The 24,660-nt window shown below is 38.9% G+C and overlaps 1 protein-coding gene across 1 annotated transcript; it reads left to right on the top strand.

The window, feature by feature from the left end:
• The first annotated feature begins 1,192 nt into the window (after positions 1 to 1,192).
• On the top strand, positions 1,193 to 12,235 carry LOC106092109 (uncharacterized). The gene is made up of 4 exons (XM_059369838.1): positions 1,193 to 2,519; positions 2,579 to 2,858; positions 10,580 to 11,844; positions 11,909 to 12,235. Exons 1-4 carry the CDS (start codon positions 1,260 to 1,262, stop codon positions 12,218 to 12,220), a joined length of 3,117 nt encoding a protein of 1,038 aa, XP_059225821.1. The 5' UTR covers positions 1,193 to 1,259; the 3' UTR covers positions 12,221 to 12,235.
• Positions 12,236 to 24,660: the final 12,425 nt, after the last annotated feature.

Consider the following 24,660-nt stretch of genomic DNA (forward strand, 5'->3'; position numbering starts at 1 on the left):
TGGATATCAGATTGGAATTCTACACTTAAATACCTTTTATTTAAGCCCCATATTCCTATGGTCAGTAAATAAGTCCTGTTGGGTGTTTTGGGGGAGTGGTGGATCCCCGGAAACGTGGTCCCACATTTCAATATTAGATTCGTATTCTACTCGCAAATATCTTTCATTTGAGTCCCATATTGCCATGGTCGGTAAATATGTCCGATTTAGGGGTGTTTTGGGGGTTGGGTGGTGTTGTGGGGTGGCCCCATAGACACTTCTCCCGAATATTGATATTAGATTTGTGCTTTACTCCCAAAGACCTTTCATTTGAGCCCCATGTGGCTATGGTCGTTAATGTGTCCCCTTTGGGGGAGGTTTTTGGGGAGAGGCGGCCACCCAAACACTTGGTCTCATATTTGGATATCAGATTCTATTTCTACACTAAAATACTTTTTATTTAAGCCCCATATTCCCATGGTTAGTAAATAACTCCTGTTTGGGGGGTGTTTTGGGGAAGGGGTGGACCCCCAGAAACGTGGTCCCACATTTGGATAACAGATTCCTATTCTACTCGCAAATACCTTTCATTTGAGTCCCATATTGCCATGGTCGGTAAATGTGTCCCATTTAGGGGTGTTGTGGGGCTTGGGGTGGTCCCCCTAGCACTTGGTTCGACAATTGGGTATCAGATATGATTTGTTATCCTAAATACCTTTCTTTTGAGTCCCATATTGTCGTGATTGGTCTAAATATATGTTTGGTAGGTTTAGGGTGGGGCAACCCCCCTAGGCACCCCACCCGAAATTTTGATACCGAATTTTTATTTTTAGGGTACTAATGAGATCACACAAAATTAATCGCACCACCCATTTCCGAGATCTGACGTTTCTGAAAATTATGGTAAGGGGGAGGGTCCGCCCCCCCATCAGATATCAAAAAATGTGGTATCCTATTTTCACCACGGGGTCATTATGCACCATCTGTGAAAATTTCAAGGTAATCGGTTTGGCCGTTTTGAGTCTATACGGAACAAACAAACCGACAAACAAACACAAACTGAATTTTATATATAAGAAAATATCCTAAAAAACGAAATATTGATTGGTTGTACTATGTAGTCTAAAATATTGCAAAAATTATACGTTTCCCTATATATTGGTTTAGCAGTGTAATAAAGTTTTTCAGTATAGCATCATAGTTCTGCTTTACAACCGGTTTGTGTTTTAGTTGATAATCTCAATTCACAACGTACAAATGTAAGCGGATTAAAGCTCGCAATGGTATTTTTCATTTCTGTGGGGTTGTTGATTTCCCTCTTTCTTGCTGTTGTCTATGGCTGTTATAAAATCCAGTTTAGCTACTGGTCTCGCCAAAAGACAGTACCCAGTGTGCCAGGCAAAATATTCAGTGGAAATATCAAAGAGTTTTTGACTTTCAGAACAAATTTCGCATATCACCTGAAAACAATCTACGATGATCCCAAGTTTGCCGGCAGTCCAGTTGTGGGTGTGTACGGCCTGTACAAGCCAAGTTTGCTTGTACGCGATCCGGAGTTGATCAAATCAATGCTGGTAAGGGATTTCGACTATTTCCGCAATCGCTTTAGCGACATGGATTTAAGAAACGATCCCATTGGTGCAAGGGGAATTTTTTTCACCAGGTATTCCATATGGAAGGAGATGCGCACCAAGTTGAGTCCCTTGTTCACCAGTGTCAAGTTGAAAAACATGTTCTGCCTGATCCAAAATGTTGCCGAAAATATGGAGCACCATGTTAGTCGGCAAAAAACGGCGTATCGTGTGGAAATGAAGGACTTTTGTGCTCGATACATGACCGATATTGTGGCTACCACACTGCTGGGATTCCAATCGAACTCGCTGGAAAATCCCTCAGAACAATTAAACAAGGAGATAAGACGATTGACTGACTTCAATGTGAAATTAGCTCTCAACTATGTTGTGGCCCTTTTCGTACCCAAGTTGGCTAGTATACTAGGAGCAAAGTTGATCTATCCTGAAACTGAGGAATTTCTTAAGGGCACCATATCTGAAGCTGTAAGAGAAAGAGAAAGCAACAGCATTTATCGCAATGATTTAATCGATTTGTTTGTCAAGCTGCGGAAAGAGGCTGTAGAATTGGGCAAAAATATGAAGGAGTTCATGCAGTGTTTGATTGCTCAAGCGGGCGTATTTATGGTGGGAGGCTTCGAAACATCATCGACAACCATGTCGAATGCACTTCTTGAATTGGCCAAACACCCAGAGCTGCAGAACAAGCTGAAACGGCAGATACAAACAACAATGGAGCAAAAAACCGAATCTAAGCTTTCGTACGAAGACATGAATAATCTGGAATACATTGACATGGTAATATATGAGACTCTGAGATTGTACCCCGTTTTCCCCATATTGGAGCGTGTACACTGCAAGCCACCGGAGAAAATGCAGTCGTATTCCCTGCAGCCTCATTGCGATTTTTCATTACCCGATGGCATGTCGATTTTTATATCGACATATGGGCTGAACTATGACCCCAAGGTAAACAGAAAAGATGAAGTCAAGCAGTTTGTTGTAACTTTTCTTTTTTTTCGTTTCAGTATTGGTCAAATCCCACGAAGTTCGATCCTGAACGGTTTTCATCGGCCAATAGAGATACATTGAATTCGCCAATCTATATGCCTTTTGGTATTGGACCTCACAATTGTATAGGCATTCGTTTGGCGATGCTACAACTGAAATGTGGTCTACTCTATTTGTTAAAGGATCATCATGTGCGGTTGTGTGAGGATACTCTAATTAAACCAGAATTTGATGCAAAATCCATACTACTTCAAGTGAAAGGGGGAATTCATTTGGAAATAGTCAAGGACAATAAGAGCGATGAATAATAGGAATTGGTGAAGAAATCGACTATATTTAAGATAATTCTTATAGCAATGATTTTAGTAACTATCAAAATTATAAACTAAGGGGAAATGATTTTTATTACAATTTGTTTTACTACTTCTCCCATGGCACTAAACTGTTATGCATTTGCAGAATGTTTGTTAATTTTATTTAGTTGTCCTTCATATTGCGAAGAAAAAAAAATTTTCTATCTAAACGAGAAGGGTCCCAAGGGAGCGAAAAGGGTCCCAAGGTGGTGGTTGGTGTGTTTAAGAAACGTGATCCTATTTATGGGTGTTTTGGAGGGTGGAGTTGTCCCCCCGGCACTTAGCCCTGAAAACTGAAAAAGTATCAGCATCGTTCTCTGCTCTCAAATTCCATTTATTTAAACCCCATATTGCCATTGGTTTAAGGGGAGTTTATTTGGGCGTGGGGCTGCCACAGAGTGACTTGGCCCTAAAAAATATATATCACATCCATGTTCTACTCTAAAATACCCCCTGGGAATTATGGGGGTGGGGAGGTCCCATTGAAACTTTTTCTCGAATGTTGAGATCCGATTGATGGTCGGTAAATTTGTCTTCTTTGGGGGGTGTTTTGGTGGAGGAGTGGCACCCAAACCCTTGGATATCAGATTCGTATTCGGTTCTCAAATACCTTTTATTTGAGCGCCATATTGTCATGGTCGATAAATATGTCCGATTTAGTGGTGTTTTGGGGCCTACGGTGGTCCCCTAGCACTTGGTCCTAAAATTGGATATCGGATACATTTTCCAATCATAAATACCTTTTATTTGAGTCCCATATTGTCGTGATTGGTCTATATATATATTTAGTGGATTTTGGGGGTGGGGCGGCCTCCCTAGGCACCCCACCCGAAATTTGGATAACAATTTTTTGTTTTTAGATAACATTGCTTAAATCGCAATACCCATCTCCAAGATCTGGCGTTTCTGAAAATTAGGGAAAGATGGAGGGTCCGCCCACTTCAAAATATAGTATCAAAAAATGTAGTACCCTAATTTCACCAAGGGAAGATTATGCGTCATCTGTGAAAATTTCGAGAAAATCAATTCAGTCTGGCACAGACAAACTCAAATTGATTTTTATACCCTCCACCATAGGATGGGGGTATATTCACTTTGTCATTCTGGTTGTAACTACTCGATGTATGCGTCTGAGACCCCATAAAGTATATAAAGGGTGATTTTTTTGAGGTTAGGATTTTCATGCATTAGTATTTGACAGATCACGTGGGATTTCAGACATGGTGTCAAAGAGAAAGATGCTCAGTATGCTTTGACATTTCATCATGAATAGACTTACTAACGAGCAACGCTTGCAAATCATTGAATTTTATTACCAAAATCAGTGTTCGGTTCGAAATGTGTTCATTCACCGTAACGTTGCGTCCAACAGCATCTTTGAAAAAATACGGTCCAATGATTCCACCAGCGTACAAACCACACCAAACAGTGCATTTTTCGGGATGCATGGGCAGTTCTTGAACGGCTTCTGGTTGCTCTTCACTCCAAATGCGGCAATTTTGCTTATTTACGTAGCCATTCAACCAGAAATGAGCCTCATCGCTGAACAAAATTTGTCAAAATTTGAACACATTTCGAACCGAACACTGATTTTGGTAATAAAATTCAATGATTTGCAAGCGTTGCTCGTTAGTAAGTCTATTCATGATGAAATGTCAAAGCATACTGAGCATCTTTCTCTTTGACACCATGTCTGAAATCCCACGTGATCTGTCAAATACTAATGCATGAAAATCCTAACCTCAAAAAAATCACCCTTTATATTCTTGATCGTCGTGACATTTTATGTCGATCTAGCCATGTCCGTCCGTCCATCCGTCTGTCTGTCGAAAGCACGCTAACTTCCGAAGGAGTAAAGCTAGCCGCTTGAAATTTTGCACAAATACTTCTTATTAGTGTAGGTCGGTGGGGATTGTAAATGGGTCATATTGGTCCATGTTTTGATATAGCTGCCATATAAACCGATCTTGGGTCTTGATTGCTTAGGCCTCTAGAGGGCGCAATTCTTATCCGATTGGAATGAAATTTTGCACGACGTATTTCGCAATGGCTTTCAACAACTGTGCTAAATTAGGTTGAAATCGGTTCATAACCTGATATAGCTGCCATATAACCCAATCTTGGGTCTTGACTTCTTGAGCCTCTAGAGTGCGCAATTCTTATCCGATTGGAAAGAAATTTTACACGACGTGTTTCGCTATGACTTTCAACAACTTTGCCATGTATGGTACAAATCGGTCCATAACCTGATATAGCTGCCATGTAAACCGATCTTGGGTCTTGACTTCTTGAGTCCTAGAGGTCGCAATTATTATCCAATTTGGCTGTTATTTTGCACGTGGTATTTTGGCACAAATCGATGTTTAACCTGATATATCTGCCATATAAACCTATCTTGGATCTTGACTTCTTGATCCTCTAATGGGCGCAATTCTCATCCGATGGCAGAAATCGGACAATCGATCAATAGCTTAATACAGCTCCCATACAAACCGATCTCCAGATTTATTTCTTGAGCCCCTACAAGGCGAAATTCTTATCCGAATAGACTGAGATATTACAAAATGACTTCTACAATGTTCAGCATTCAATTCATTTATGGCCCGAATCGGACTATAACTTGATATACCTCCAATAGCATAACAGTTCTTATTCATTATTCTTTGTTTGCCTAAAAAGAGATACCGCGCAGAGAACTCGACAAGTTATCACACTCTTACTTATTTTTAATTCAAATAACAAAAATGTGTTGAAGTTATCTAGATTTCAGAATCAAATCACTTTTGCTCTATATGACAATGTTTTTTTTTTTGACTTTTGCTCTGCGACGGTCAAAAACAAGATGCCAGCTGCACGAATATAATCTGCCGGTATTTTAGCCCCTTCTCATACAATGGTTATTTTAAGCGCATCCATACTTGTAAATTTTAGTCCATACATTGCTCTGTCGGCATCTGTCGGATTGAAAAGCCATTTTTTTGATGGAATGAAGAGCGGTACATTCTTGGTTTGACCTTCGCCTTACTTAAGAAATTTTGTGGAAACCGCTTAGCAATACCCACCCGGGTGATTCATTTACTGAACAGAGCTGTGTTTGGGAACTGAAATTTTTTGGCATATTTGCACAAATTTTTACTGGAAGTCGTTAGCGTACTCTCCAGCAGAAGAGAGCGCGAGAGAGAGAGAGAGAGCAAATTTTGACAGTTCTAAAATAGAGAACCTGCAAACTTCTACTCGGACTTTTTTGTCAGCACAAATTTGCAACTTTGATAAGATGTTTTGTAAAGGTCAGTTGTTTTATGTTAAGCAGCTGTTGCATGAAAATATAAAAGCTAATACCAAAATGGATCAGAAAGGTAGAGGTAAGTAAAACTTAAAAATATTGTTTATTGTTGATTATTATACCCACCACCGTAGGATAGGGGGTATATTCATTTAGTCATTCCGTTTGCAACAAATCGAAATATCATTTTCCGAACCTATAAAGTATATATATTTCGAATCGTCGTAAAATTCTAAGACGATTTAACGATGTCTGTGTGTCTGTCCGTCCGTCTGTTGTAATCACTCTAGAGCCCTCAAAAATTGATATTGATATTGAGCTGAAATGAGGCACAGATACGTCTCTTTTTGATGCACGCTGGCTAAGTTCTTGAACCGGCCAAATCGGACCATATTTGCATATAGCTGCTATATAGACCGATTTCCGATCAAGGGTCTAATGCCCATAAATGCTTTATTTTTCATCCGATTTTGCTGAAATTTGCAACAGTGAAACAGATATTCCGATAAATAGTCTGAAGCGAATAAAAGCTTTATTTTTTATCCCATTTCGCTGAAATTTGAAGCAGTCATATAGACCGATGTGTCGATTAAGGGTTTTAAGCTCATAAAAGCTTTATTTATTACCCGATTTTGTTGAAATTTGAAATACAAAATTCTACAGTGAATTATATTTATTAGACCACTCAATGTCCGTGCCGAATTTGGGTGCATAAGTTATCCAATTTTCACCGGATTGTGACGAAGGGGGGTTTACATATATACCCGAGGTGGTGTGTATCCAAAGTTCGGCCCGGCCGAACTTAATTCCTTTTTACTTGTCTATTTTAAAACAATTGTTTTACTAAGCAAGCAAATAAGAAACCAACCAAAACAAAAATTAGCTGTTGTTCTGCAAATGTTCATTGGAAGTCTTTCGCATACTTTAGCTTGAAAATTTTTTAAAGAGAGTAAAATGGCTCTTACTCTTCGGCAAATTTTTACTGGAAGAGTACACGAACAGACCTATTTTATGAATATTTAATCGAAAGTAATGAGAGAATTTCCTGTGGAGAATTTTTTACATGGCCATGCGTGGCATGGTACCTCGCAAATGTGGCCAACATTAAGTGGGGATAAACACCGCTTTAAATTTTGCTCGATGTTCTCGCCAGGATTCGAACGCAGAATTTTACCGTCATAGGCGAACACAGGCTACCGTGGCACGAATTCGATATCCACATTCAGGGCGAAGTGTCCCACCCTAAAAAGATATTAAATAGTTAAAGAAGGCACAGCGAAGCGGGCCCTGTTCGGCTAGTAGGGAATAAACAAAACAAAAAAATTGTCATGGGAGATGTAGTTTTCACACATATAAATACTTTGGGATGGATAAAGAAATCGTATAAATCTTACTAAAAGAATGGATGTGCCTTACAAATTATTGCTGTTTCGTGCGGCAAACTTGAGACGGACCCACATTTAGGAAACATCCATAAGGCCTATAATTAAACCTCAAACAAGGCAATGCAAACTCCAAACGTCCCTCCATATTTCGCCATTATTTAAACCCTTGCATCGAATCTTTTTCATTTTACAAACTCACTTCGTTCAAAAGAAGAAAAGTAAAAAAAAAGTGCAAACAAAAAGCAAGCCTGTACCAAACACATTTTAGGCTTTTGACGAAGTCATTGTTCGGTGTGCGATAGCCCAGTAGATAGCACATCGGTTAAGAAAACTGAGGGTCAGAGGATCAAATTCCGGCGAAGGCAAATAATGTTTTCGAAAATGTAAAAATAAAATAGAAACAAGTAAAAGCGTGCTATGTTCGGCCGGGCCGAATCTTTTATAACCCTCCGTCATGGATCGCATGTGTCGAGTTCTTTTCCCGGTATCTCTTTTAAGGCCAGCAAAGGATTGAAGAAAACAATTGCTATGCTACACTCATAGAAAAGAGTTTGATGAAAATAGCAAACACTGTCTGCTGAATATTAGTAGTTAATTTTGCTGCTATTGTAGCAGTAGTTCTGCTATTTCAGCAGTAGTACTGCAATTTCAGAGTAGCAGTCTTACTGCTGAAAAATCTGTTGTTTGTTGAAAATGACTGCAGCTTAATTATGAAGGGGATGTTAGAAGAAACAAGTAAAAAGGGGCCGAACTTTGGATACCCACCACCACGGGTATATATGTAAACCCCCTTTCGTCACAATCCTATGAAAATTGGATAACTTATGCACCCAAATTCGGCACTGTCATTGAGTGGTCTTATAAATATAAGTCGCTGTTGAATTTTGTATTTCAAATTGAACGTTGTTGAGAGTAAGAATAAAATACGTCATGCAAAATTTCAGCCAAATCGGATAGGATTTGCGCCCTCTGGAAGCTCAAGAAGTCAAGTCCCCAGATCTGTTTATTTGACAGCTATATCAGGTTATGAACCGATTTGAACCATACTTGGCACAGTTGTTGGATATCATAACAAAATACCTCGTGCAAAAATTCATTCAAATCGGATAAGAATTGAGCCCTCTAGAGGCTCAAGAAGTCAAGACCCAAGATCGGTTTATATGACAGCTATATCAGGTTATGGACCGATTTGGACCATACTTGGCACAGTTGTTGGACATCATAACAAAACACGTCGTGCTAAATTTCATTTCAATCGGATAAGAATTGCGCACTCTAGAGGCTCAAGCAGTCAAGACCCCAAATAGGTTTATATGGCAGCTATATCAGGTTATTGACCGATTTGAACTATTCCTAGCACAGTTGTTGAAAGTCGTAACAAACTACTTCATGCACATATTTCAGCCAAATCGGATAATAAATGCGTCCTCTAGTGGCACAAGAAGTCAAGACCCCAGATCGGTTTATATGACAGCTATATCAGGTTATGGACCGATTTGATCTATTCTTAACACAGTTGTTGGAAGTCATAACAAAACGTGTCGTGCAAAATTTCAGCCAAATCGGATAGGAAATGCGCACTCTAGCGGCTCAAGAAGTCAAGATCCCAGATCCGTTTATATGGCAGCTATATCAAAACGTGGACCGATATAGACCATTTACAATCCCAACCGACCTACATTAATAAGAAGTATTTGTGCAAAATTTCAAGTGGCGAGCTTTACTCCTTCGAAAGTTAGCGTGCTTTCGACAGACAGACTGACGGACAGACGGACGCACATGGCTAGTTCGAATTAATATCTCATGACGATCAAGAATATATATACTTAATGGGGTCTTAGACGAATATTTCGAGGTGTTACAAACAGAATGTCGAAATTAGTACACCCCCATCCTATAGTCGAGGGTAATAAAATGGATCACATATATACATGTGTGTCTAAGTGGATGTTCATAATCACCCCTGAATGCCATATAAACCGATCTTGAGTCTTGATTTCTTGAGCCTCTAGAGGGCGCAATTCTCGTCCGATCTGAAATTTTGCACGTGGTGTTTTGGAATCACTTCCAACAACTGCGCTAAGTATGATTCAAATCGGTCCATGTTTTGATATGGCTGCCATATTAACCGATCTTGGGTCTTGACTTCTTGAGCCTCTATAGGGCGCAATTATTATCCGATTCGTCTGAAATTTTGCACGACGTATTTTGTTATGACTTCCAACAACTGTGGCAAGTATGGTTCAAATCGGTCAATAACCTGATAAAGCTGACATATAAACCGATCTGGGGTCTTGACTTCTTGTGCCACTAGAGGACGCAATTATTATCCGATTTGGCTGAAATATGTGCATGAGGTAGTTTGTTATGACTTTCAACAACTGTACTAGGAATAATTCAAATCGGTCAATAACCTGATATAGCTGCCATATAAACCTATTTGGGGTCTTGACTGCTTGAGCCTCTAGAGTGCGCAATTCTTATCCGATTGGAATGAAATTTAGCACGACGTGTTTTGTTATGACTTCCAACAACTGTGGCAAGTATGGTTCAAATCGGTCAATAACCTGATAAAGCTGACATATAAACCGATCTGGGATCTTGACTTCTTGAGCCCCTAATGGACGCTATTCTTAATTGAATTGGCTGAAATTTTACACAATAATAAGAATTTGTGCAAATTTCAAGCGGCTTGCTGTACTACTTCGAAAGTTAGCGTGCTTTCGACAGACGGACGGGCGTACGGACAAAATTTAAACTTTTAAAATGGCAAAATTTCTTCAGTTAACAAATTGGGCAGATATTTTTGTCTTAAGCTGTTAAGCGATTGGAAACAACAAGTTACCGTATGAGTGTATCATGAATGCCCCTGATGAATGTCTTTATTGACGTAGATATTTTTTAAAATAAATGATAGATCTTTGCGTTTCTTTGTTGTTATCTTTTCAAGAAGCGATTTAGTCTTTTTTTGTATTTGAAGCGGGACAGTTTAACAAGCTTTATATTGGTGTACATTCAATACTATGTGGCTGTTTTTGCTTATCGTTCCATTCACATTGCTAAGCATTTTTTGGTTCAAAGCTAAGTTTAACTATTGGAGTCATTTGAAGGTTCCCCATGCCAAAAAGAGTCCTTTGAGTGGTAACATTTTTGATTTCTTGTTTACGAAAACAAACTTCGCCTTCCATTTGAAGAGTATATACGACGATCCTAAATTTGCGGATGAGGCTGCTGTTGGTGTGTTCGGAGTAATCAATCCGGGTTTACTGATAAGAGACCCAAATTTGGTCAAGCAGATGCTCATCAAGGATTTCGATAAATTCTCCAATCGAGCAGTGCAATGCGATACAAGCCATGATGATATCGGTGGATTGTCCATGTTCTTTGCACCTTATTCCTACTGGAAGGATATACGATCGAAAATATGCCCAGTATTTTCCAGTGGAAAACTGAAAAGTATGTATCCTCTGTTGCAGACAGTGGCCAATCGTTTGGAGGAGAACCTACAGCAGAGGGGTGACATGTTTGCGGAAGACTTAAAACACCTCAGCACACGCTACACAACCGATGCCACCTCCACCACTATATTGGGTTTCCAGTCGAATGCTTTGCTGGATGCCAATGATGCCATACATTTGGAAACACTTAAGATCTCCAAATTTAATATGAGTCGTGCCTTTTCGTTTATGTGCCTTACATTTATGCCTCAGCTGGCAAAATTGTTTCGAGTCAAAGCCTGTTTCAGGTCCACATATGCTTTTGTTAAGTCCACAGTTGACTTTATGATAAATGATCGCCAGAGAAGTGGTCACAAACGGAATGATGTCATTGATATTTACATGAAACTCAAGCAGGAGGCAGCTATCGCTGGTGAGGAAGAGATGCAAACCCTGAAGTGTTTCTATGCTCAGACTTGTTCAATTTTGTTGGGTGGTGTTGAGACCTCAGCAACAACAATTTCCAGTGCTCTTTTCGAATTGGCCAAGAATCCCGAGATACAGGAACGATTGCGTAAAGAGCTACAGAACGCATTCCTTAACGGTCATGGGGAAATTTCTTATGAGAGTATAACAAGTTTGGAATATCTTGGCATGGTTATTGATGAAACTTTACGCAAATATCCAGGTCTACCACTTTTGGACAGGAGATACAAGCCTGTTGGGGAAAAGGATCGTTATTCACTGAAGCCATACTATGATTATGAACTCCCAAAAGGAATGCCTGTCTATATATCCAATTATGCGCTGCATTATGATTCCAAGGTAAGTGAAGTTCTTACAAAAAGGCATCCTATTGCAACAAAATTTTCATCAATTTTCTATTTAGTACTGGCCTAACCCAACCACTTTTGACCCCGAACGCTTCTCCTTGGAAAACCGTCAAAATATAGAACCCATGAGCTATTTGCCTTTCGGCAATGGACCCCGCAATTGCATTGGCTATCGCCTGGGTCTATTGCAAATAAAAACTGCCTTAGCTCACTTCCTGAAAAACCACCGAGTTCAAGTGTGTGAGCAAACCAATCTGGAGCCCCAATTTGACCCAAAAGCGTTTATTTTACAACAAAAAGGAGGTGTTTATTTAGAAGTTGTACGAGACAATATGTTCGATAATGCGTTTAAGTTAAAATCAAATTGAAAATGAATAAGACTGTTTGGTCGCGAAATTCTATTAACTTTTTTTTACGAAAATTCTGTAGTGAAAAAGTGATAACAGAAAAATGAACGATTTTAGTATGCAGTAGCCACTTTTAACAATAATCAATAACGTTATTGTATACGAATAAAACATCCTTGCATAAGCGTGGGAAAATTATTTGCTGTTTACTTTACTACAAAATTTGTTACATGCTTTAGAGTATTTCGAGTGTAGTTGGTAGGGTAGCCCATCCCGAATGGTGAGTTCACTCGGAGACCACATCTGCCCATTGTGACACCCTCTCAAGAAACAAAAAAAAGGAAAACCGGATGAAGAAATCATGAGGATGAAATACACTGCCCCCGTTCCGCTCGAAGTGAGTGGAAAAGGTGATTAATATGTATGAACAAGTAAATGCGTGCTAAGTTCGGCCGGATCGAATCTTATATACCCTCCAACATACATCACATTTGTCAAGTTCTTTGAATGCATTTTCCAAATATATGTGAGCTTATCAAGTTTTTGACCGATATGAACCGTATCATGGCTATTAGAAGACATAGAAAAACACCACCTCCAAAATTTCAAGCAAATTGGCTAATAATTTAGTCAACCAGAGGCTCAGAAAGTCAAATTGGGAGATCAGGGGATTATTGAGGAATTATATTAGGCTATGAACCGATTTAGACCATACTTGACACAGCTGTTGGAAGTCATACCACAACGACATATGAAAATCAACCCATTTGGAGAAGAATTGCGTACTCTAAAAGCCCAAGGAGGCGGCTATATCAGATTATGATTTAAACCATTGTGATACCATAGGAACAGAAGAAGGAAAAAAGCCTTCTAGTTCCTAATGTTAACCATCCAGATCGCTTTAAAAACCCAGAAACTTTTCAATATTCACATCTGCTAAATCAGACAGGTGTTCAAAGAAATGATAACCTATAGTGGAACTCCTTCTGACTGCTAGTGCGGGATACACACACAGAAGGTGTTGCATAGTCTCTTCTTCTTCGATGCCCTCACAGCTTCTGCAAAAGTCGTTACTGCAAAGTCGTTACGATGCCCTCACTGCTTCTGCAAAAGTCGTTACTGGTTACAGTATGTCAGCATGTTTACCCATTTGACAGTGACCTGTCATAACGGACACAATGACTTAAAAGACGTCTGGCCTAGCCAATGACAGCAAAGCGGTAGACCTCTTCATTGTTTAGGAATGCTCACAGCCCCTATGTGACCATCTGTCATTCGTTGTCCTTCGCGGCTGGTCCTGAAAACTTAGCTTACATGTCGCTAGAGGCATACCCACAGATTCCAGTATCCCTGGAATGTGTAGGGTAATTTCTAGTCTCGCAAGCATTCGCGCTTTACAATTCCTTAGGATATATCTGTGGCCCGGTATCCTTAACAGGTGAATTTTGAACTGTTCAGCCATCTAATTGAGATATCTGCGACAGTCGAGGGCGGTTTTTGTGTTCAGAAATACGTTCTCCAGGGATTTAATGGCTGCTTGGCTGTCCGAGAAGATATTTATGCCAATCGTCGTAATGACATTATATCTTAGCCATTTCATCACTGTCTTAATTGCAATTTGATACAAACTGCAGTGGTCGGGTGACCTTTTCGATATCACCAGTTCTAGATCTTTACAGTACACCCTAAAGCCCACCTGGTCGTTTAGTTTGGAACTATCCGTATAGAAGTTTATGTAACTTCTGTTACCAGGGATATGGTAGTTACAATTGGTTCTATCAGGAATAGTGGTACCGTACTTTTTATCAAAAAGCGGCTCAGGTAGGGTCTTATTTACACTGCCTGGAACATCGGATATTGTATGAAGGATACCACAGTGTCTGTAGCCGTCACATGACCAATGAGAAAGCTCCCTTAGCCTCACATTAGTGGTCGCTGCAATTTGTGCCACTTTGTCCAGATACATTCAGTGTATCAGATTGTGACGTTCTCAGTGCGACTGTGATGTAAAAACAAGCCATCCTTTGGATCCGGTTAAGTATTGAGCAGTAGATGGACTTTTGAAGCGCCATCCACCAGACCAGAACACCATATAGCATTATAGGTCTGACAACTGCAGTATATACCCAATGCATGACACGCGGTCTAAGCCCCCAAATTTTACCAATGGCTTTCTTGCAGGTGTATAGGGCAATAGTTGCCATTCTTGGATATGAAGTCGAATTTCCTGTTCAGCAAAAGACACAGTTATTTTGCGCTTTCTGTAAGTGGAACATTCTCTCCTCCCAAGGAGACGGGTTCCACTGTAGGCAACTTGTATCTGCTGCTGAAAAGAACTACATCTTGCCCGGATTTATACGTAGACCACTTTCGGTAGCCCACTTTGTTGTTGCACGTAGAGCTTCCTGAAGTATATCCCTTAGAGTGCTGGGAAACTTTCGCCTAACCGCAATTGCCACATCATCAGCATACGCGACCACTTTTACACCTTTTTCTTCCTGAGACAATAATATATTTTTAATGGCTATATTCCCAAGAAAGTGACACAGTACACCTCCCTTAGGTGTTCCTCTGCTGAACCATCCTTTTAGATCCACAGATCCCAAGACTGCCGTAATGCATCTTTTAGCAAGTAAGCTATTAATCTTTCATATGGTAGAGTTGATACCTTGAAACTCCAACTCCTTCATGATTGACGTCGGTTTTACATTATTGAAAGCAACTTCCATGTCAAGAAATGCTACCATTGTATATTCCTTGACTTCGAGAGAATCCTGTGTGTAGCCGACTAGGTCTTGAAGGGCTGTTTCAGTGGACTTGCGTATAATATATGCCACTAAGTCTATATCCTCCGTATTTTCCACTTCCTTTCCTGGTCTAGAAGGGATAGACGTGCAGAATTTGTGCCACTATCTGTCCCAATCCGTCCTTCTTCTGTTAAGATGAGGGACCACCACTGCAGTATTTTCTCCAAGGCTGAAACTAATGTAACAATGATCAGAGAAGCTGTGGTCATCCAACACATACCAGTTGCATATTCTTCCGCTTATATCTTCCGATACAAAGGTAATATCTAGTACCTCCTGCCTGTTCCTGGTATTAAAAGTTTATCCCCTTTATTACAAATCGCTAGATTGTAACTTATAATATATTCGATAAGCAGCTCACCCTCTTCGCGCATTCGTCGCCCACTCCCTTATCTCGGACTGCGTCGACCCGAAAGGCTTCGGGTTAATCAAGTTTATTGACGACAGTCCTCTTGCCTTCAACGCCAAATCGTCTGCCCTTTCATTTCCCCTTATTCCGTTATGACCCGGCACCCAAACGATGCGGATTTTGCCATCCTCAGAGAAGGCGTTATCCTCCTTCCTATACTGCAAGACTGATCGTGACCTTACCGTCCTGGTTGTTATTGCCCTTATGGCAATTTTACTGTCGGTAAAGATGTTCGCACTCGACAACCTCGCGTTAGCACCACACCACTTCAGGCATTCCGTGATCGCCCGGATCTCCGTCTGCAGGACCGTACTATGGTCAGGCAGTCTAAAACAGATATCAGATATCAATGTAAACCCCCAGGCCCACTCTGTCCTCTAGCTTTGATCCATCCATTTAACATTATCTTCCAGATGGCAATACCAGGGTTCCGTCAATCCAAGAGTGTCCCGATTGCATCCGATCGGAAACCTCTCCCATTCCTTCCAGGTTTCTTATCGTCATCTCGATTATAACGCGATGGCATGAGCTGCTCCTATCCTCAATCCATTCTCCCATCGCCTTAAGTCTCATAGCCGCAGTGGCTTCCTCACACTTAATCTGTATGTCAATGGATCGGATATCTAGAATAGTCTCCACTGCCCTAGTGGGCGTGGTCCTCATTGTCCGCCTATGCCAAGACAACATGTTCTCTGAACATATGTTGCACTTTTTCTCCATAGCATTCAACCAAACTACTGAGACATAAGTAAGTATTAGTCTAATCACGCTCCTGTAGAGCCAGTGGACTATCCTAGGATTCAGGTTCCATTTCGAGCCTACGGCCCGTCTACATAGTGCCCAACATCTGTAAGCCTTCTCAGTACGCTCCTGAATGTGACACTTTCAATTCAGTTTCCTGTCCAAGATCACACCTAAGTATTTGACCTTGTCAGATATCGAAATCGTCTTATTTAGGAAACTTGGTGCGTTAAATTGGCCAACTTTCGTCTTCCTCGTGAACAGGGATATTTCAGTCTTCTCTGGGTTAATATTGAGACCTCTGGGTCTAGCCCAGTCATATGCCAAATGCAAGACCCTTTCGGTCCTTCTGCATAGCTCGTTCGGATCCTTACCCCTTATCCCCCCTTATCCATATGGGTTCAAATCCCTCCTCAGTCACATCCGTAATAGGTCGTTTATGGTGGACCGGGTCCACCCGGTACTGGTCTAAGTATTGGATCAGTGTGTCGGTCCGCACATTGTTAAAAGCCCCCTCGATGTCAATGCATACCGCCAGTGTTTACGTTTTGGCATCGAAGGATTCTTCTATTTTATGCACAACCTCGTGCAGGGCAGTCTGCATCGACCTTCCCTTGACATAGGCATGCTGTTTGTATTTGAGCAGTTCGCTGGATGTCCTACTCTTTATCATGATGTCCACAATACGTTCCATGGTTTTGAGTAGAAAGGACGTAAGGCTTATGGGTCTGTTGGCCTTTGGTGTCGCATAATTTGCCTTGCCGGGCTTGGGTATAAACACCACCCTTGCCTCCTGCCAAGCTTTCGGAGTATATGAAGTCCTAGGCATGCTGTGGAAATTTTGACCAGACGAGGCGCCAGATAGTCTGCCTCTTTCTGTAGTAACGCCGGAAATGCTCCATCAGGTCCGGGTGACTTAATTGGTTTGAAGCTCCTCAAGGATTTCTTCACCATAAATTCCATTATTATAAACTTTTGATCAACGTCATTAGTCAAAGAATCCAATGTCTCCGTAAGTCCCTCCGTATCCTGTAGAAAATGGGTTTTCATCAATAGCCTCAACATGTCCTCCATTGTCTCTGCTCTCACTCCCATGTTGATTACTAAAATTTCAGTTTGGACATGGGTTTTTGAGAGAACGTTTTTTATCTAGGCGGCGTCATTAACGCTATCGATCAGTTCGCAGAAAAGCTTCCAGGAGGCACGTTTTGCCGCTCTGGTAATCTCATTGTATTCCATGAGCCGTGTGTAATACACATCCCAATAAACTTCCGCTTTTTTACGACGTGCTCTGTTAAAAGTCTTCGAACCTCCTTTCCAATATTGGGATTAACAAATGAGCACTTTATTGCAATATTTCTCAAAAGTGGACGAACATTTATATGGGAGCTATATCTAAGTCTGAACCGGTTAAGAGCAAACTTCTTAGTTTGGTTCGGACTCGGCATAAAAAAGAAGGACTCTTATCATTGAGCATAAACTTTAATCGGACTGCACTCATTGATATGAGAGAAGTATCCCCTGTTCCTTAATGGAATGTTTATGGCCAATTTAGTAGTAGCAATATGCATGTCCATTTGGGGCATAATTTTGGGGAAGGGCGACCATCGGGAATTGACCCAAATTTTTATAGAAGTTTATTTTACTCTTTTGTATTTTACAATCAAATACTTTTCGTTTGTGTCCCTCATTGTGCAGTTAGGTGTACATGTCCATTTGGGACATAATTATGGGGTGCGGCCACCCGCCCTAGAATCTACCTTAAATTTTTATATAAATTTAGTAATCTACTCTCAAGTTACTTTCGTTTGGGGATGGTTTTTGGGGTGGGTGACCCCCCTTTGAACCCAAATTTTTAAATAAGTTTACCCTTCTACTTCCAATTACCTTTCGTTTGATACCCATATTGCCCCTCTCTGTAAACACGTCATATATGGCGGTATTTGCGGTTGTAGCGCGCCCCCGACACTTGGGGTTCCATTAAGTTCGTACTCTTTTCTTAAATACTTTTCATTTGATGCCCATATTGTCCTCATCGGTAAACATGTTAGTTTGGATGGCTTATGGGGTAGGGTGCACCCCGGATTCTTTGACCCCAACGTTCTATTCTAATTTCGCGTTTTTTTAGTTACCATAAGCATGAAAACTAAAGAGAGGGTGTGCTCCAATTTCCGACATCAAAGAAATGGGTTACCCTATATCCATAGGGGGGTCAAACTCCACTAACCGTTAAAATTTCATGAAAACCGGTTCAGCCATTTTTGAGTCTATAGATAACATAAAAACAATCAAACAACAAAGCTCAATACTTAAATTTGTATACCCACCACCTAAGGATGGGGGTATATTCACTTTGTCATTCCGTTTGCAACACATCGAAGTATCCACTTCCGACTCTTTAAAGTAAAGGGTGATTTTTTGAGGTTAGGATTTTCATGCATTAGTATTTGACAGATCACGTGGGATTTCAGACATGGTGTCAAAGAGAAAGATGCTCAGTATGCTTTGACATTTCATCATGAATAGACTTACTAACGAGCAACGCTTGCAAATCATTGAATTTTATTACCAAAATCAGTGTTCGGTTCGAAATGTGTTCATTCACCGTAACGTTGCGTCCAACAGCATCTTTGAAAAAATACGGTCCAATGATTCCACCAGCGTACAAACCACACCAAACAGTGCATTTTTCGGGATGCATGGGCAGTTCTTGAACGGCTTCTGGTTGCTCTTCACTCCAAATGCGGCAATTTTGCTTATTTACGTAGCCATTCAACCAGAAATGAGCCTCATCGCTGAACAAAATTTGTCGATAAAAAAGCGGATTTTCTGCCAACTTTTCTAGGGCCCATTCACTGAAAATGATTTGCAAGCATTGCTCGTTAGTAAGTCTATTCATGATGAAATGTCAAAGCATACTGAGCATCTTTCTCTTTGACACCATGTCTGAAATCCCACGTGATCTGTCAAATACTAATGCATGAAAATCCTAACATCAAAAAAATCACCCTTTATATATTTTCTTCATCGTCGTAAAAATCTAAGACGATCTATCCATGTCCGTCTGTCTGTCCATATTAATTTGTGTAAAAAGTACAGGTAGCAATTTTTATTCGGTCATCTTCAAATTTGGTACAGGCATGATATTCGGTTGATACCGATTGTTTAACCCATCTGAAAACTTCCACCAAAGTCCACTAAATTCGGTTCGGTATATCTTATTATAGCACCCAATTTCCACTTATAGGGCAGGTGAAAGGTATTATGTAGTCGACTCCGCCCGACTTTTGCCTTTCCTTACTTGTATTATTTAAGTTTGCATACATACCCTTTGGATGGTTAAGTACGAATACTTTGTTGCGCTGAAAATAGTGTTAATTATTCACTGCCTCTTTAATACACGTGTAGTAATTAACCTGCGGTTATCTCAACTGTTTTTTTTTAACAAGCAGGCATAGAACAACCGGTTTTACTTATTCCCATAGAATATTTGTTTTGAATTTTAATTATCTGATTATTATCCGCAATAATCCAATAACCGTATGGAAGCTTGAATGATACTTACCCAATTCATACATGAAATGAATAAATCATGTGACGTTGAGAAATTGTATGATATGTTTTACCCTACTACTGTGGTAAAGGGTATTATAATTTTGTGACTTTGTTTGTAACACTCAAAAGGATAGACAATCCGTATTAAATTTCGAACAAATATGTTCAAACTATAATAACAACGGTTGAAAAATGACAACATTATTTCAAATTTCCCAAAATCTAACAAACATTTATATGGGAGCTAAATCTAAATCTGAACCGATTAAGAGCAAACTTCTCAGATAATGTGGTAGTCGTCGAAAGTGTTGTGCAAAATTTTGGCATGATTGGTCAATAAATGAGCTTGCAGTGGGTTTTGGAGTGAAAATCGGGCGGTATACACATATGACAGCTATATCTAAATCTGAACCGATTTCCATGAAATTCACCTGTAATGTCAAATTTTTAAAGAATCGGTTTACAAAAGACCATTTTATTGCAATATTACTGCAAATCGGACAAACATATAAATGGGAGCTATATCATCAGTCATCGACGAAAGCGTTGTACGAAGTTTTGGGAAGATTGATCAATAAATGCGCTTGCAGTGGCTCTAGGAGTGAAAATCGGGCGATATATATATATGAGAGCTATATCTAAATCTGAACCAATTTCTATGAAATTCACCTGTAATATCGAGAGTCATAAAAAAATCCATTTCGAGAGAATCGGTTAACAAATGACCATTTTATTGCATTTTTACTGAAAATCGGACGAACATATATATGGAAGCTATATCCAAGTCCAAACTGATTTTTTCCAATGTCAATTGGCTTCGCCTCTAGGCCGAAAAACATGCCCGCACCAAATTTTAAGACGATCGGCGGAAAACTGCGACCTGTACTTTGTACACAAATGAACATAGACAGACAGACGGACTGACGGACATAGCTAAATCGAATCAGAAAATCAATCTCACTTTCTTCTGGTTGTTACAAACAAATGCACTAAGTTATAATACCCTGTACCACAGTAGTGGTGTAGGGTATAAAAATCAATGTGTGTTTGTTTGTTGGTTTTTGAAATTTGGCAGGGAAAAATAATACTGGTGAATTCATAGAGATATTCACTTCTAGAACCACTGCAAGCGCAGTCCTCAATGACTATCACAATATCTAAGAGGTTTGGTCAAAATCAGTTTAGGTTATGATGTAGCTCCCATATATATGTTCGTCAGATTTTGGGTAATTTACAATAATATTGTCAGTTGTCAACCGTATTTATTTCAGTTTGAACATATTTGCTCGAAATTTGATACGGATTGTTTAATAACCCATCTGAAAACATCCGCCAAGGTCCATCAAAATTGGTTCAGAATAGCTCCCACTTTGAACCTATAGGGTATGTGTATGGTATTGTAATGGTCGTTTTTACCTTTAGAGACATTTTCAAATTTTTTTTTTTTTGTTCTCAACACCTCAAGAATTTTTTTTTAATAACTTGGTACCTGGGTATTTTTTTTTCAGTGAACAAAATCTGTTCTTTCTCACCAAATCTGCCTTCACATACATTTGGAAAATGATTTTAAATAATTTTATACATTTAAATACTAACGCCTTTGTTTATGTTCAGTTAGTACCAAAAAAAGAGCACTGGTTTGCATTTGGTCTCAACATGAGATAACCATAGTGAGATATAACAGTTTATTTTACGATTAATTGATAACCCAATCAGCCTGACTCAAACATTTCATTCTCCACAAAACAAATCAGAACTTCCTTTTTGTTTCAACTTCTGCCGAGATAACATCAGCTTCTATAAAAATCCAGGTGATAGGAGAAAAAAATAAGTGATATTAAACTCTACGAAATCGTTTTCATCCACAAGTTTTTGCAAACATTGCAAGCAAAAATTAGTTTGTATTCTGTCTGACGACAACGTGGATAAAATATTTTATAAAGGCAAAGTAAGTTTTTACCCGAAGATATAAAGTGAGAATTTTACAAGAAATTATTTTTCTCAGGGAATCAAATTCATAGACAAATACGTCCCGTTCATCCATCTCACAGGCTTGAGAAGACGGGGGACGTAATTACAGCGTCTTTCCCCTACTCACGCCTGGTTGACGTTTTAGGGCTATGCCCGAATGAATTTCCTAAAACTGCCCGAAATGAAGACGTAATTTTCTCGAGACCCCTAGAAATTTCTTTTCTTCATAGAATCCCACCATCATTCGCTTGCGGAGAAAGAAAAAATCTGAAATTTGAATTTTTACATGGAAAAAAATATCTATCACCCAATAAGTTACCCTTTATTGGAAAGCAGAGAGCGTGGATTCAATAGTTTATTATAACATCAAATCAATATGTATGACTGCTTGGTTTGATTGAATCAACGCAGCATTGCTCCAACAGGTTGAGATCGAAAAGAGGAAACAAAAAAACAACAACCACATGGCACACCATTGATCCCCAAAATTATTGCTTAACAACAACACAATGAACAAACCGCCAGTCTAACAAAACACATTGCTAATTATTGAGTTGCGTTCTCCCCGCCACTGTACCCAACAACTCAGCAACATACTTTGCCGCATAGCAACCTATGGTCATGCTAGGGCTCATTATTATCATCATTGCCGAGATCGTCATCTTTTCAAACCATCATTTAGTTAAGTATTTGTCATCCCAAAAGGGTGAAATATTATCTATAAAAATTCTTTTTTAAAATTAATTTTTTTTTTGCACTTTAGTTTTATAAGGCCTAGAACGTAAGTTTAGCAATCAATTCTCATTTACATCGCTAAGGCAAAACCCAATAATTTCCTCTACTAGTCGCATCACACATCACGCAGAAAAGGGCCCTATTCTTGCATCGATGGACAAAAAGTAATTCGGTGAGTGTTTGTTTCATTATTTAAGTTTGTGTTTCTGCTTTTGCCTTAATGAAGTGATCATAATAATCATATTGAGAATTCGAATGATAAAGTGTCTAGTAAAAATCAATTTTTGGCTTTGTGAGATCGATTGAAAACTGAATATGCCAACAAAATTTAAACGTTGTGTTTTTAACAAGTTGATTTTTGCTAGCAAATTTTTTTTTTAAGTCTGAAATATTAAAAAAAATTTTTGCAATTTAAAAAAGCCAAGTTATCTATTTGAGAAATAGAATTTTTTTTTTCATTAATCAATGTGTGCTAAAAATGTGAACTATATATTTTTCTAAGAAATTTTACTATGTATCCCTCGATTTCCCAGATAAATAAAATTTCGTTAATGCTTAATTAATTAAACGAATGCAAAGAAAAAGTTAGATAGATTTTTTTATAGAAAATAATGTTTAAAAATGTTAATATATAAAATAAATTTTTTTGAACTAGAATGAAATGTATTTCGCGATAAATATTAACTATATTTTTTCGAACAAATCTCTTTGAAATATTGAAGTGAAAATGCTACTTGAGTAGATTTTTTGTTCATGGGTGTTTCGTTTCATAAGGGCAATGGAAAAGTGATAGTGTAGTTTATTTCTACAGCCTTTAGTTTTGGGGTTCTATGTAAAATATAATGCCACTAGAACCAATGGTAGGGAGGGTTTTGAGGCAAAGGTTTCTCACATCACCTAGAGAACCTGTTTAAGGTCTATTTTTATAGGATATCCTGTTTGTTATTTATTTGTAGAATTAGGGGGCAATTGAAGTATTTAAATTTGGCCAATTTGTTGAAATATTACGTTTTATTAAATAAACTAGGAGTCTATATAATATTTTATTATGATGTACCTGAAGTCAATTCTCAATGAAAAGGACACGAACCCCCCCAACGACTGCTTGCTAGCCCTATTAATGGCTCCTATCGTCCTTTTCAGTGAGTTTTGTGGGAAATTCTTAAAGGCCGCTACAGTAGTGGATAATGGTACGTTACATAATAGAAGATGGCGCCCAGCATGGGGCATAAGAACTATTTACAATTTTTTTTGCAGATTCGATATTTTTGAGTCCTGCTTAAAATCGATAAAGATTCTAGGATACATTTGGGTATCAAGAACTTTAGAAAATCCTTGCTTGTTAAAGTTAAAGGAACTAAATAATTCTTTGGCTCATTCCATAGTATAGAAATTAAAGTTCAAATATTTAGGCATAATGTTCTTGATTGACTGAAATGAGGACAATCTTTTAAGATATATTTTATGGCCTTTCTGGAATTTAGTCTCTTGAGTAAAGTTCAATCGAGTGAACTAACCGCTTGGTTAAATGATTTATATTCTTTTTGGTTATAATCATACTCAGGAATTTGACGACATTTTGTTTTTGTGCTTTACGGCTATTTTTATTATATTTGGAGATCTTAGGTATCAGTGCTAATTAATCGTCAGGAATATATGATTTTGCAGGCTGCGAATTCATATCCGTCAATTATTTAGGAAATGTCTGAAATGGGAAATAGATATTTCAACTGGTTTGATCTGAAGTATAATAAGAGAGAATTGTACTGTACATCCATAGACCAATTTGTATTCCTATATCCTTAAAAATAGCACCTTTTAATCATTTTACCAAAACCTTTGAAATGAAACACCGACGAATTTATTGTTTTTTCTTCATAAGAAGTCTCTTTAACAATATCTGGAATTTTCCGGTATTGTGATACCAAATTATTTTTCTTTGATTTGTGATTTTGTACTCTTACAAGAATAATAATGTCTCTAGATAGGACACCTCCGATTCCTAGGGATAATGCCAATGGTGAAAATTCTAATACTAATCAGGCTACTAATGCCCACGCGACAGTCCCGGACGGAACTTTGATTTGCCATTGCTGCAATGGGGCAATGACAGAAGGTCAGGAATGTTTATCATTAAGTCAATGTTGGCATTCATTTCACCGAAATTGTATTGAAGGTCATTTGTCGACGACGGCCGAATGTCCTACGTGTAGGATACCATGTCAATTATCTGATCTTAGATT

The sequence above is a fragment of the Stomoxys calcitrans genome, chromosome 5 (assembly GCF_963082655.1).
Source record: "Stomoxys calcitrans chromosome 5, idStoCalc2.1, whole genome shotgun sequence".
Classification (NCBI taxonomy): domain Eukaryota; kingdom Metazoa; phylum Arthropoda; class Insecta; order Diptera; family Muscidae; genus Stomoxys; species Stomoxys calcitrans.

Excerpts from the sequence above, each read along its gene's own strand:
- LOC106092109 (XM_059369838.1), top strand. The coding sequence starts at position 1,260 with ATGGTATTTTTCATTTCTGTGGGGTTGTTGATTTCCCTCTTTCTTGCT. Across the intron at positions 2,859-10,579 it reads AATAGTCAAGGACAATAAGA|CTTTATATTGGTGTACATTC; the intron begins GCGATGAATAAT and ends CAGTTTAACAAG. Across the intron at positions 11,845-11,908 it reads CGCTGCATTATGATTCCAAG|TACTGGCCTAACCCAACCAC; the intron begins GTAAGTGAAGTT and ends TTTTCTATTTAG.